General features: G+C 36.6%; 2 protein-coding genes across 2 annotated transcripts; one reads left to right on the forward strand and one right to left on the reverse strand.

The window, feature by feature from the left end:
* Nucleotides 1-28: 28 nt before the first annotated feature.
* Nucleotides 29-8,739, reverse strand: LOC306844972 (sodium-coupled monocarboxylate transporter 1-like). The gene is made up of 15 exons (XM_079377441.1): nt 8,275-8,739; nt 7,493-7,558; nt 7,231-7,282; nt 6,310-6,377; nt 5,906-6,060; nt 5,207-5,347; nt 4,975-5,104; nt 4,805-4,893; nt 2,515-2,627; nt 2,341-2,408; nt 2,115-2,201; nt 1,401-1,591; nt 812-921; nt 638-726; nt 29-445 (listed from the first exon to the last, which is right to left on the reverse strand). Exons 1-15 carry the CDS (start codon nt 8,626-8,628, stop codon nt 326-328), a joined length of 1,833 nt encoding a protein of 610 aa, XP_079233567.1. The 5' UTR covers nt 8,629-8,739; the 3' UTR covers nt 29-325.
* A 3,478-nt stretch (nt 8,740-12,217) lies between these two features.
* Nucleotides 12,218-13,036, forward strand: tshba (thyroid stimulating hormone subunit beta a; the record flags this gene model as incomplete). Its single annotated transcript, XM_079377106.1, has 2 exons — nt 12,218-12,376; nt 12,743-13,036. 2 exons carry the CDS (start codon nt 12,218-12,220, stop codon nt 13,034-13,036), a joined length of 453 nt encoding a protein of 150 aa, XP_079233232.1.
* Between the last annotated feature and the right edge of the window lie 967 nt (nt 13,037-14,003).

The raw sequence follows: 14,003 nt of genomic DNA on the forward strand, positions 1-14,003 counted from the left end.
ATTTCTCAGTGAGAGTTTGACACATAATGATTTGTCAAATTTTATTTCAAAACAATTCAGATTTATTAGAAAACCTTTTACAGTATTCCAAACATGATCATTAAAATCATAGAATTTTGATATAGTTTATAAGAAAATCCCATATACAGTATAATGTAGCCTATTTACATAAAAATAAAAAGACAGGTTTAACATTAATTTCTTGCTTCTCTTTTAAACTAAAGGTTTGAAAATATTGAATGTATCATCACTTAACAATTTCAACATACAAAAAATAGTCATAATTTACTATTTACAACATATCCAAAAAATTTTGTTTTTCACATCAAAACTTAGTGATCTTGTCCTTGTAGTCTTTCTCTTTCAGTGCAATTTCATTGTCGCAGAAAACTGGACTCTCCAGCCCTTGGATATTTTTGGGATCTTTCTCAATTAAGTCTGACACCTAAAAAGAAAAGAATGAAATGCAATTAAGTGCAGTGTCAGCTTACTGCATGTTGTTGTTGTTGTTATTTTATTTCTTAACTGAAAAATGTTATTTCAGACTTTAAAAAACTATGTATAACATTCAGTTTCTATGAGTGTTATTTATTTTTTTTGGTATAGTGTCTGTCACACTGGTAATGAAAGCTCTTACCTCTGAGTCTGAGTTTCTGCATCCAAAGCAGATTAGATCTGATTTTCCAATAAAGAGCTCAGGTCGAGCTTTCTCCTGCTTACAGCCACCTAAAGTAAAAATAAATAAGAGTTTAGGTTCAATCTCTGACTCTCTTTGCCAGACCAACAAGAAGATGAGAAAGCGTCACCTTACCTGTGATTGCACTAACTATTAGTCCTGTGACCATGGTCACTATTATGCCCAAAGGGCAGAAGTACAAGTAGGACAATGAATACCAGGTGTCTGCCAAAGCTGGTCTTGGCCTGAAGAATGCCATGAGACAAGTTACAGTTAGCTTTGATTTCTGCATGTTGCATTAAATTGATCAGAAATGACAATAGAGACATTTATAATGTTACAAAAGATTTCTATTTAAAACAAAGTATTATTTTTTATTTATATATATATATATATATATTAATTTTCTATTAAAAAATATTCTATTTTTTTTAATTAGCAAAGAATTCTGAAAATGTATCACAAAAACTATTAAGAATTACATAAATTGTCTTTCAGCATTGATAATAAGAAATATTCATCGAGTAGCAAATCAGCATATTCGAATGATTTCCAAAGGACATCAAAGACAGGATTAAACAATTATTTTAAATGGTAAAATTATCTTTAGAATTAACTGCATCAGTGTTTGAATAAAATTAATGCAGGCTTGTTGAGCATAAGAGACCCTGACCCCAACCTTTTGAATTGTTCTGTAAATATATACAAACATGGGATTGCTTACTGTGGAGTTGTAGTTTGTAAGACTGTGGTGAATGGTGTGATAGTGGTGGTTTCATTCATATCTGGTGCAATGCATCCTTCCACACTCAAGGAAAGCCGAAGGGTCTTCTCAGGTAAAGGAGGATACACCTGAGCTCCAATTCCCACCCATAACGTTATAGCCAGGCCGGAAATCAAACCAACTAAACCTCCCTGAAGGAACAAACAGTTAATCTATATGAATCTGTGGTACATAAAATATAAACTCAAAGGCCCGGTTTCACAGACGAGGCTTGACTTACACCAGGACTAGGCTTTAGTTAAATTAAGATATTTAAGCAGCTTTTATAAAAATGCCTTAGATGAAAACGTTGCATGTGTACATCTTGAGAACAATGTAACTGACATATTTTAAGATATTTAGCCAGATATTTTCAGTTGAGACAGCTCAAACGTATTTTAGTCTGGGACTAGCCTTAAGCCGGGGGAAAAGAGTCTAATTTTGGTTTAGTGTTAAAATTGCTTTAAGTACTTTTGTTAATATGACAGTGGTCTTGAAACCCTATTAGTGTGGATGTAGAATGATGTAAAAAGCAAACATTTTTAATTGCTGAAGCTACTGTAGAAATACCCTGTTCACAAACAGTTTCTGTGGAACACTGGTTATTTGTTGAAAAAGATGCACAAAATGACACTTGAAATGTAGTAATGAGTACACTGAGATGTATGTTCTTACCGTGGAGTTCGCACAGCGGAAGAACATCCCCAGCATATAAAGGCCAAAGAGAGGTCCACTGATCATACCAAATATAGATAAAGCTGCCTGTCGAGGAAAGGTTTCATAGCGTGTCATTACAGTCTGTTATCAGCAGAGGGTGCCTTTGATGCAGTTAAAAGTTTTTCAGGGACAGTACTGCAGTATTCTATTTAAAATGTTGGCTTTGTGTATAGAATGGGGTTACCTGCAGTATATTTCCCATTGAAGATGCCACACCAGCCATACCGATGCATACACCTCCATAGAATACACCTAGAGATAAGCAGCACAGCATTAACATGCCAGTCCGTCATGCCCCTCCTCTACCATGTCCTGCTTCAGTTGTCAGTGTATATACAGCTGTTGCACTGAAACTCACTCATGCCCATGTTGATCCAGGACAGCTGTCTCTCTGTCAGCCAGGGCCATGCTGGCTTCATGAAGTCTTCCACTGTGACAGCAACCAGAGCGTTGATACTCGACGACACCGTACTGTTGAAACCGGACACATAAGCCATAACTAATGCTGACCTGACATCAACAAAATTCACACATTTAGTGTTAGATCATGACCTAAAATTTAGAGGTTCCCACACTTTGAGTCAGCTAAATTCTCATGCTCTAATTTAGTAATTAATTAGTGCCCTTGAGCAAGGCACCGAACCCCCAACTAATCCCCGGGCCCCGCAGCATAAATGGCTGCCCACTGCTCTGGGTGTGTGTTCACAGTGTGTGTGTGTTCACTGCTGTGTGTGTGCACTTAGGATGGGTTAAATGTAGAGCACTAATTCCAAGCATGGGTTACCATGCTTGGCCACATGTCACGTCACTTTTGCACTTTTTATGGCTCGTTTCCACTGAGCGGTATGGTTCAGTAAGGTACGGTACGCTATTATTTCCATTTACATTGTCAGAAGTTGTGAATGGTACCAAAATAGCGAACTGTACCGTACCACTTTTTTGGTACCCTTCCGTTGTGGTACCTAGCACAGCAAAGGGTACCAAAAGGGTGGAGCTAAACTCACTGCAGAAGTTGATTGGTTGAAGGGATAAAGCTCACTCATTCCGCTCTGCTGTCCATGTTGGATTTATTTACAGCAGAGTGTGCAAACACAAAAAAAACTTTGTATTTTATGATTTTATATATTCACACAGACAATAGCCGTTTCTCAATATACGTTCTTGTCTCTTCTTGTGGACTTGTGAAAGGTCATTGCCCAAAAACCCACATAATTATCAAAATATTACTGTTATCGTGTCATGAAATGTAGTTTTAAGAGTTTTTCAGGCGAGAATGTAGTTGTTTAAAACTCAAATCTGCGGTTTATTTATAAAGATAGCGCCTATTCGGAAAAATTGCTATGTCGATTTCGGAGCTCCAGGCGATCACCGGACGCTCAGTGCTCATGTGTCAGCCTCGAGCAGCCTAAGCTCCGCTAGTCCTGATGACATTTGCCGCTGGCTCTGATGTCTCTATAGTGATTAAACAAACCTAGTCTCATGGCATTTACGTACCTGGGAGACACGAAATACATACCAATAACTACATATTACTGCAGTTTCAGTTTCCTAAAGAAACAAACACTAGAGGCAGTAAAACTCACCTTTTACTCCTTTTCATACAAATGTACAGAGTTTTGATGAATAAAGCGTATTTTTCGCACAATTACTTTAAGAATATCATGTTACGACTTCAAAACAATATTAATATGCTGGGAGATTTGAAAACTGATTATTTTGAATGTTAGCATCGCACATATCCAGCCTCGTATCTATGGGTTTTCATAGACAGTAAGTTTGTTCGGTAGCTCACGGAGTACTGAACCGTACTTAGAAGCCGAGGAGCTCCAGTTCGAATCCCATGTAACTACGGTTCAACAAAACAGTTCAAATCTGCATAAAAGTTAAAATGGCACGGTTGCATCAACAAATGCGTTTTTATACCAGTTTTGCATTTGTTAACAGTATCGGGTAGGTTTAGGGTTGGGTTTGGTGTAGGGCATATTTCCAACACGATAGAGCATTAACTTTTAGGGACAGACCCTGGATATTTGAATTCTGAACCGCCGCAGTACGTACCTGTAGATACATAATAAAAACACAGCATACGTACCTATATCAACATAATAAAAACACAGAATACGTACCTATATCAACATAATAAAAACAGCATATGTACCTATATCAACATAATAAAAACGTGCCAGGGTTTTTGATTAATAATATGCATTCCTACGAACTTCATTTGGACAACTTTAAAGGCGAATTTGAATTTTTTTTTGTTTGTTTGTTTTTTTGCACCCTCAGATTCCAGATTTTCAAATATTCCAAATATTGTCCTATCATAACAAACCATACATCAATGGAAAGGTTATTTATTCAGCTTTCAGATGATGTATAAATCTGAATTTTGAAAAATTTACCCTTATGACTGGTTTTGTGGTCCAGGGTCACATCATTCAAAATATTTATTTAATCATATATTTAATATAGTTTGGTGTAGTTATCGTATATGTATATTAAATGTATATCTATATGTATTTGGCTTGGCACTGCTATAACAATTGCCCTTGGTCAGAAAAAAAAAATCTTTCTCCTGGTTAGAAAACCTTTCCCAAAATGACGAGGGTGGAATTACTGTATCTGACAGACATTTATTTCTTGTTCACCTTAATGTTCCGCTGTAAGCTGCAGCCACGAACAATCCAGGCAGTCCTTGGAATTCTGCTAGTATGTCCATCACCAGATAAGGAAGGAGCTGGCGAACATTAGATTTGGTCAGATTAAGCGTAAGCATTGTGAGTACAGATTAAAACGCCACTATTGGGACTTGTATTACCTGGTCTGAAGCTCCTACATCTTTGTTGGTGAAAGGATCACAGTCTTTATAAATGGAGTACATGCAGAGACCCGAGAGCATGGCCAAACTCACTGTCACCCATAATCCCACCATATTCAAATACAGAGCACTGTGTGGGCAAATGTTGACAGAACATTAGTGTTTGCACCATATTAGCTGTAGGAGCATGAGTAAAGTCTCATAATATCATGTCTTGAGTGAATATACTCACAGCTTGGCATGAGTCATTGTCTTACAGGAGATGTAGCGCTGGACCTGTGATTGGTTGATCGAGTACATGGATGCCCACATCAGACTGCCGCCAACAACAATTGTCCAGAAACTATGACGTCTCAATGGATCAGGATCAAAACTAAAGAAACATTTGAGTGATTTGTGAGAATATATGTCTGTTTGTCCATTTGAAGTAGTCTGTATTTAACTATACATTACTGTTCAGAAGTTTGAGGTCGGTACAAATTGTTCATATTTTCTTGTTCTAATATATGCTCACCAAAGCCGTGTTTATTTGATCAAAGATGCAATAAAAACAGTAATACTGTGAAATATTATTCTATGCAAATCTAAATTTTCAGCATCATTACTCCAGTCTTCAGTGTCACATTATTCTTCAGAAATCATTCTAATATGCTGATTTGCTGCTCAAGAAACATATATTATTATTATCAGTTTAGCGCATCTTAATATTTTTGTAAAAACTGATATATTTCATTTTTTAGGATTCTTCAATGAGCAGAACGTTGAAAAGAACAGTGTTTGTTTGAAATAAAAATCTTTTGTTAAATCATAAATGTATTTACTGTCACTTTTGATCAATATAATGCATCCTTTCTAAATAAAAGTATACATTTCTGAAAAAAGTGACCCCAAACTTTTGAACAGTATTGTATGTTAGTGCAGAATTCTTTACCTGAACGTTTCCAAACGTCCTCCGTGGTAGCTGTCATTCCAGATATTTTCAAATCCCCCCTGCAGCACAGCTCCACGAGCGATGACCGCCACAAACCCACTCAACATGATGATCATCTGGAACACATCTGTCCATATCACTGCCTTCAGCCCTCCCTGTTAACAAAAGCATATTCAGGTAAAACACACAAATGGATGAACATTTTGTCCTTTTGTGCAAATCATAGTTTAGATGAGCACCTGCAGGCTGAGAATAATATATAAAAGACAGCAATGTTGGTGATTTTGAATCTTTTTTCACAACCTGTACTGATTTCATTTTTCATGGAAATTTATGCAAAAGTAGAAAACAGAGTGTATGGGACACTGTGTAAAATTGCGATTAAACTGAATTATGTTACTGACCAGGGTACAGTAGATGATGCAGACGGCCCCTGTTGCCACTAGCACTCCCCACAGATCCAGACCGGTGACTGCAACACAACAGCTTATTTATAAATATTTAGGTATTTAATTAGATTTAATTAGCATCCTTTGGGACAGAAAAGTGCCTCTAATTGAAGAATCACCCTTATCCGTTTACATGTCAGCTTTAATGGATAGAGAGTTGGATTGTAACCTGAAGGTTGTGGGTTTGAGTCTCAGGTCCGGCAGGGATTGTAGGTGGAGGGGAGTGAATAACCAACACTCTCTCCACCCTCAATACCACGACTGGTGAGACCCTTGAGCAAGGCACCGAACCCCCAACTGCTCCCCGGGCGCCGCAGCATTGGCTGCCCATTGCTCCAGGTGTATGTTCACTACTGTGTGTGTACACTTGGATGGGTTAAATGCAGAGCTCAAATTCCGAGTATGGGTCACCATACTTGACCACACACCACTTCCTTTTCCCTTTCCTTTATTTGATTTTATATACAATCCTGGAATTCGGAATAATGCGATTTTTTTATGTTGTTGAAAGAAGTCTCTTATGCTCACCAAGGCTGCATTTATTTGATGATAAAGGCCATAATATTATGAAATATTATTACAATTTAAAAGAACTGTTTTCTATTTGAATATATTTTAAAATATAATTTATTTCTATTAATCAAAGAATCCTGAAAAATCATGGTTTCCATAAAAATGCAATACAACTGTTTTCAACATTGATAATAATGTTTCTTGAGTAGGAAATCAGCATGTTAGAATGATCTCTAAAGGTTGCAATAATATTTCATAACATTGTATTTTTACTCTATTTTTGATTAAATAAATGCAGCCTCGATGAGCACAAGAGACTGCTTTTATTCAAACATTAATAAATGCAAATGATTCTTTACTTACTCTGATTAAGTGCGAGTGCAGGTGCGTAGATAACCATGCCTGTGTATAAAACCTATGAGAGATAACAATACCCATTAGATAATTGGACAAAAATCCCTTTTGCCTTAAATTCTTCAATATATTCAACACTTATGCAACATTTTGACGTGAGAGAAGCATAGACCCAACAGACATTGTTTTTCCAAAGTGAAATGCGATGACGCAATTGAAATGCATGTTTAGTTATGTATAAAGTCATGCAAGAAGCTAAAATCCAACTCACGGTTTGAGCAATATACATGCTGGTTCCAATCACTCGTATCAGCTTGTTGTAACGCATCTCCAAGTACTGCAAAAACAAGTGACCAATTCAGTAAATTATTAGCAAACGAAACAACAAATTTGCTTTATATAATTCACATAATTACACAAAACTCGGTTTGTACAATCAGCTATTGCATAATGTTAACATCTGTTGTTTTAAAGGTTAATGATAGAATCTTGTGTTGAAATACACATCTTATTTTAACTGTAAATATATACCTTTTTGTTTTAATTTAGATTTATTTTACGTTTTAAAATATTTTTGAGTTACATTTTTTTTATTGATAGTTGTTTTTTTCACACTGCACAAAATTACGTAATCTCTTAGTCTTGGAATCACAATTTCCATTACTTTATTTCAAAATTATTTAACCGTTTTAAACTTATTTTTAAAGATGGTGTAAAATAATTTAACCTGAAATGGCTTGAACAGCCAAATTGATTACATATAAAATTTAAGGCAGCAACTGAACTTTAACTGGAAATATTGTACAGCGGTCATGGACAGTAACCAAGAACAGTCATTCTTCATTATGAAAATGTCTAGAAGCAATAAAACTAAACAAATAAGCTATCCTGACATTACCTCTTTCCTTTTTATCCTTATTTCACTGTCTCTCTCTCTGGTCCTCGTTCTATTTCCATCAATTGATTCTTTAGCAAGCACAGGCACAAATGGTGTTTTCTGTCTCTGTTCTCTGTCCTCATGCAAACCCCTTGTGCCCAGTGTCTCCCTCTTACCTCGTATGTGCTGGTGATGCTCAGCCGGTAAAACAGAGGCACGAAGAGTTCAGCACTGATGATGGACATGATGGTATAGGAGAAGACGAAGAGCCAGAATGGTGTGCCGTACATATACGCCTCTGCAGGAGTGCCAATAACAGTGATACCTGACATAAAGCTAGCCGTGAGGGATAAAGCCACAGGCACTGCAGTCATCTGACGTCCGCCCAGGAGAAACTCATCACTGCTGGCCTCCTTGCGTCCACGGATAGCTTGGAACAAGCCGATGCCCGCAGCAAAAAGAATCAAGCCAGCAAACACCACATAGTCCCATACTGAGAACGTCGCAACAGGACCTCCGCTGCCTGGCATGATTTGGAAATGCGTTCAGAGAAACCTTCAAAAGCTATATAGCCAGTGTCACGCAGGTCAGAAGTGATGTTCAGCTGGAAATTCCTCCGAAGCTTTTGCCAACAGGAGGATGAAATCAAGTAGCTCCTGTTAGTGCCAATAACTGATAAGAAGTCAGGTCTTCTGTAATCTTGGACCAACCACAAAAACACTTGGGTTAATGATTGCTCAAGGCCAGAAGACAAGTTACATTGTAAAAGGAAGTGAATGTTTTTTATTCCTAATCTTGCAGGAACAGTTTGATCGAAGTTGCTTAATGAATTTAGGAGGATGCTTTTTACTGACGTTAACCACGCTTAGTCAGTCAGCTCATTTTCCCTCCATTGATAAGCTAACAAGGTCAATCGCAAGAAGTTCTAGGCTCTTTTCAGAAGAACAGAGGACTTCCAGAACGTGACAGAACAAACATACCATTTCATCACGAGCCCGTAGAAGTTTTTAGTTTAAAATGTTTCTCAAAGGTCCTGTTGAATCAATATCTACCGACAATTCCAGGTAAATCAGAAACTGTGTGCAGTTTTCCATTCAGTTACAGCTTGACAGAAACATTACAGGTGATAAGATGCAGCAATTATTAACTGCATGTGAAACAAGGGATCTATAGGACGTCGTCAGATATGAGTACATAAAGGATAGCTGTAAAATCACATATAAACGCTTTTCAGTGGCACATGTGCTGTGAACATGAACCTATAGTTCACTCCATAATCAACATAAGTAATGGCGTTGCGACGGCTGAGGAAGTTAATCTGTGACACTGTCAAAACATCTTGTCGTTGTGATGCTGTTACAGGTTCTCCAAGCTGCAAAACAATTTTTAATAGCATTCTTTCTCCTATTTGAGCACTGAAGATGCGAAGCACTCAGCTGGAAAGAATTGCACACAGATTGTGCATGCATTTACTTTTTCATTTTCTATACTGTGAACTTTGCACACCAGATAAGTCATGAAAGATTTATATGATGAGAGCTCTGTAAATTGACTGACCTGATAGTGCGTGGCTTTATTAAAGAGCAGGTGTGTGATCTGCCAAGTTAGATGACTAAATGAAACCCATTTGTTGCCATGTTATAATACAGCTTAATTTGTGTACATAACCGATATAGGATATATTTCATAACGGAGTATCTTAGGAAGACTAGAAAAGTATTCAGTGAATCCTGTAATTATTGTAGAAAAGTGACATTATGTATGTTTATACCAAAGCATTCATAGCGATTTTGGATCAGACCCAAAAAGCTACTGTAGGAAAGGAAAATCCCAAATGAGATCTCTCTAGTATCTTAGTTGTTTTTCTCAGACTTTACTAATAGTTGTAGGTTCTCTATTCATGAGATTAACTGAGATCTCAACAATGTCTCCAACAGTCCTCAAATACAAAGTCTGCCATCAAAGGTACCAGACTTTACTATGAAATTCTCATAAAGTTCCTCCAAGACCAAGAGATACTACCAAAACCAAATACCTAAAAAAATATATTATTTTTAGTTTGCTCATTTAATTCATTTTTAATTCTATTTTATTTTTTTATTTTTCAAGTCATTTTAAGAGAAACACTTGAGACTTAAGTTGATATTCAAATGTAACAGACATGCATGAAAAGCAGCAGCAGCCTCTCTACTTAGTAGAAAAACCTAACTAATTTAGATACAAGGTGAATATTAAGTGTGCCCTGAAAGGTGAGCATACAGCATGTGGGTGATTTGGTTAGAAAGCATTAGTTTTATGCATGCTGCAAATAGATGAAGATGGAGACAGATGGAGATGTGGTTCGGTGTCTGTATAAGAACAGCAGCCTTTCAACGCAAACAGTCTTAACCAGATCCTCTAGGTAAGTGGTCCTTTGATTTCTTCTATAATACTGCTGTTTGAAAGTCAAAAAGTTTAGGAAATCTCAGAAAGACACATGAAATTATAGCTATGACATTGGAATGGCATTGTCACATTTTTAAGACTGTTTTAAAATGTAAAAGTACCTCAGTTTTAAACTTTCAATTTTTTTTTTTTGTTTGTTTGTTTGTTTTTGTTTTGTTTTCTAGTGCTGCATCACTGTATGCTGTAAATATATATATATATATATATATATATACAGTTGAAGTCAAAACTTTACATACACCTTTCAGAATCTGCTAAATGTTAATTATTTTATCAAAATAAGAGGGATCATATAAAATGCATGTTATTGTTTATTTAGTACTGACCTGAATAAGATATTTAACATAAAAGATGTTTACATAGTCCACAAGAGAAAATAATTGTTGAATTTATAAAAATGACCCTGTTCAAAAGTTTACATACACTTGTTTCTTAATATTTTGTTGTTACCTGAACGATCCAAAGCTGGGGTTTTTTTTGTTTAGTGATAGTTGTTCATGAGTCCCTTGTTTGTCCTGAACAGTTAAACTGCCTGCTGTTCTTCAGAAAAATCCCCCAGCTCCCACAAATTCTTTGGTTTTCCAGCTTTTCTGTGTATTTGAACCCTTTCCAACAATGACTGTATGATTTTGAGATCCATCTTTTCACACCGAGGACAACTGAGGGACTCATATGCAACTATTACAGAAAGTTCAAACACTCACTGATGCTCCAGAAGGAAAAGCCATGCATTAAGAGCCGGGGCGTGAAAACTTGAATGAAGATGAGTATTTTTTTTGTTTTGCCTAAATATCATACTTTTTCATTTAGTACGGCCTTTCAGAAGCTACCAAAGCTACTTTCATGTTTTCCAGAGGACAGATTAAGTTAAATTTACCTTGATCGTCAAATTCAAAAGGTTTTCACGCCCTGGCTCTTAATGCATGGCTTTTCCTTCTGGAGCATCAGTGAGCGTTTGAACCTTCTGTGATAGTCCCATATGAGTCCCTCAGTTGTCCTCAGTGTGGAAAGATGGATCTCAAAATCATACAGTCATTGTTGGAAAGGGTTCAAATACACAAAAATGCTGGAAAACCAAAGAATTTGTGGGACCTGAAGGATTTTTCTGAAGAACAGCAGGCAGTTTAACTGTTCAGGACAAACAAGGGACTCAGAACAACTATCACTAAACAAAAAAAAAAAACAGCTTTGGATCGTTCAGGTAACAACAAAATATTAAGAATCAAGTGTATGTAAACTTTTGAACGTTTTAATTACTCAACTCTTAACGGTTAACTTCACATTTTGTTGTGATTCCATGTAAAAATAAGTGATAGAAATGTGTTTTCATCCTTTTGAATTCATATGTAGTTATGTGGGTTTATTGTTCACAATGTATTTCATTTGTCCATGTTATGTTTCCAATTTGAATGCGTGACATGTCACAATAATAAACGCACAACTTGAAGGTACTGGAAGGCAGCATATGTAACCACATAACAATGCACTAGCAACCACCCACAACAAGTGCCAGCACCACTCACATTTCTCAAAAAATGTCTTCTCTTGTTTAAGAGGACTTTTAAATCATGTTGCCTGGTTTACTGCCTACTTTTGTGATTTTTAGTGTTTATTTATTATATTCACTGTGGTTCTCCGTATCTCTTTAATAGACATCCTGCTATACCACCAGATATGTCTCCTGTGTATGTGGTTGGCATGCTGGGTATTTTGATGAAGGTAGCCATGCCTATGTGTGCACCCACTGAGTACACCATTTACATCGAGAGACAGGAGTGCAATTACTGTGTGGCTGTCAACACCACCATCTGCATGGGCTTCTGTTTCTCCAGGGTAAGCGAACATGGTGAGGAAAAGTGAAGATGTATAGGGAACTGGATCCAAGGAGAGATGTTCCAGCTTGCAGCACGACAAGCAGATTTGCAAATGATAATTATCTTATGGTTTGATTGACTTATTTACTGATCTTATTTTTTGGTTGACTGTATGACTGACTTCTGTGGAACACAAACAGAGAGATAAAAAATGTATTTCCATTGAATGTAATTTTATTTTGGGTTCCACAGAAGAACAAAGTTCAAGTTTGGAAATATATGAGCATGAGTAATATATGAGCATGAGTAATGCAGTTTGTAGACATAGATAACTGGGATGTTGATTTAGAGTGGCTAAATCTGTATCACGATATCCATCCTATAGGACAGTAATGTGAAGGAGTTGGTGGGTCCTCGTTTCCTGGTTCAGAGGGGCTGCACGTATCAAGAAGTAGAGTACCGGACGGCCATCTTGCCCGGCTGCCCTTCCCATGCAGATCCTCACTTCACCTATCTGGTGGCCCTTAGCTGCCACTGCAGCACATGTAATACCCACAGTGATGAATGTGCCTACAAAACCAGCAACGCTGGCATGAAGTGCTCCAAACCTGTCCGTCATTTGTTCCCCGACCCTGAAGAAAACAATTACATCCAGGCATATTGGGAACAGTATGAGTAATGTTCGATTAGTCCTTAATTAAAACTTAAATTAAACAAAGTGTTTGTAGCAATTGATTGTACAGTATTTTTTTTTTTAGGTTATTGTTGAGTAAACCTTATGGCACAAAGTTACCTAACACATTATGTATGCTGTATTTTATATCAAGCATAAGATGTCTTTAATGAGGCCAAAAGTGGTTAAAAGAAGGTGTAGCTTTAATGGGGTTCAAATACTTGTGCTTTTATGGATAATATTCATTCTGTAATCTTTAGTGTTTGATTGGCAGTGCTTCTATAAAAAATACAGAGTGAATCCTTCCATAAAGTTTTTATTATTACTGTTAGTGTTTAAGGTTTAACAGTTTGTGTCTGTGTAATTATGGATACTCTTTTGTGGTTTCCAGTAAACTGTAAAGACAAAGGCTTGCCGTGCAATAGAAGCAAAATGAGAGGTGAAGCCCCAGAACCAACAAACTTTCATGGCAATGTGTATTAATTTTACATTTTGGAAATTGGTAGCTAATTCATATGAATTTGTTTGATTCCTTTCGTACATTTTCATATGATTTGCTCAAGTCCCGTAATGGTTCGTTTTACGGTGGGATGAGGGTTGTACCGTCATGATTTTTTCTAAAAAATGTTTTTCCGTATGAATCACATTGTACAAATTCATATGAAATCATTCATTCGTACTCTTTTGTGGTTTCCACTTGGTTGTAGGACAAAGGCTAAGGATGGATTTAAAAGATTAATTCACTTCCGGAATAAAAATGATCACTTCCTGATAATTTACTCATCCCCATGTCATCCAATATTCAAAACGAAAGGTTTTTGAGGAAAACATTCCAGGATTTTTCACCATATATTAGACTTCAATAGGAGCCAATGGGTTGAAGGGCCAAATTGCAGTTTCAATGCAGCTTCAAAGGGCTCTACATGATCCCAGCCGAAGAATAAGGCATTTTCTTAAAAAATAAATAAAAAAG

This window comes from Barbus barbus (assembly GCF_936440315.1).
Source record: "Barbus barbus genome assembly, chromosome: 25".
Taxonomy (NCBI): domain Eukaryota; kingdom Metazoa; phylum Chordata; class Actinopteri; order Cypriniformes; family Cyprinidae; genus Barbus; species Barbus barbus.

Excerpts from the sequence above, each read along its gene's own strand:
- LOC306844972 (XM_079377441.1), bottom strand. The coding sequence starts at position 8,628 with ATGCCAGGCAGCGGAGGTCCTGTTGCGACGTTCTCAGTATGGGACTAT. Across the intron at positions 7,559-8,274 it reads GCATCACCAGCACATACGAG|TACTTGGAGATGCGTTACAA; the intron begins GTAAGAGGGAGA and ends TTGTTTTTGCAG. Across the intron at positions 6,061-6,309 it reads GCATCATCTACTGTACCCTG|GGAGGGCTGAAGGCAGTGAT; the intron begins GTCAGTAACATA and ends TTTTGTTAACAG.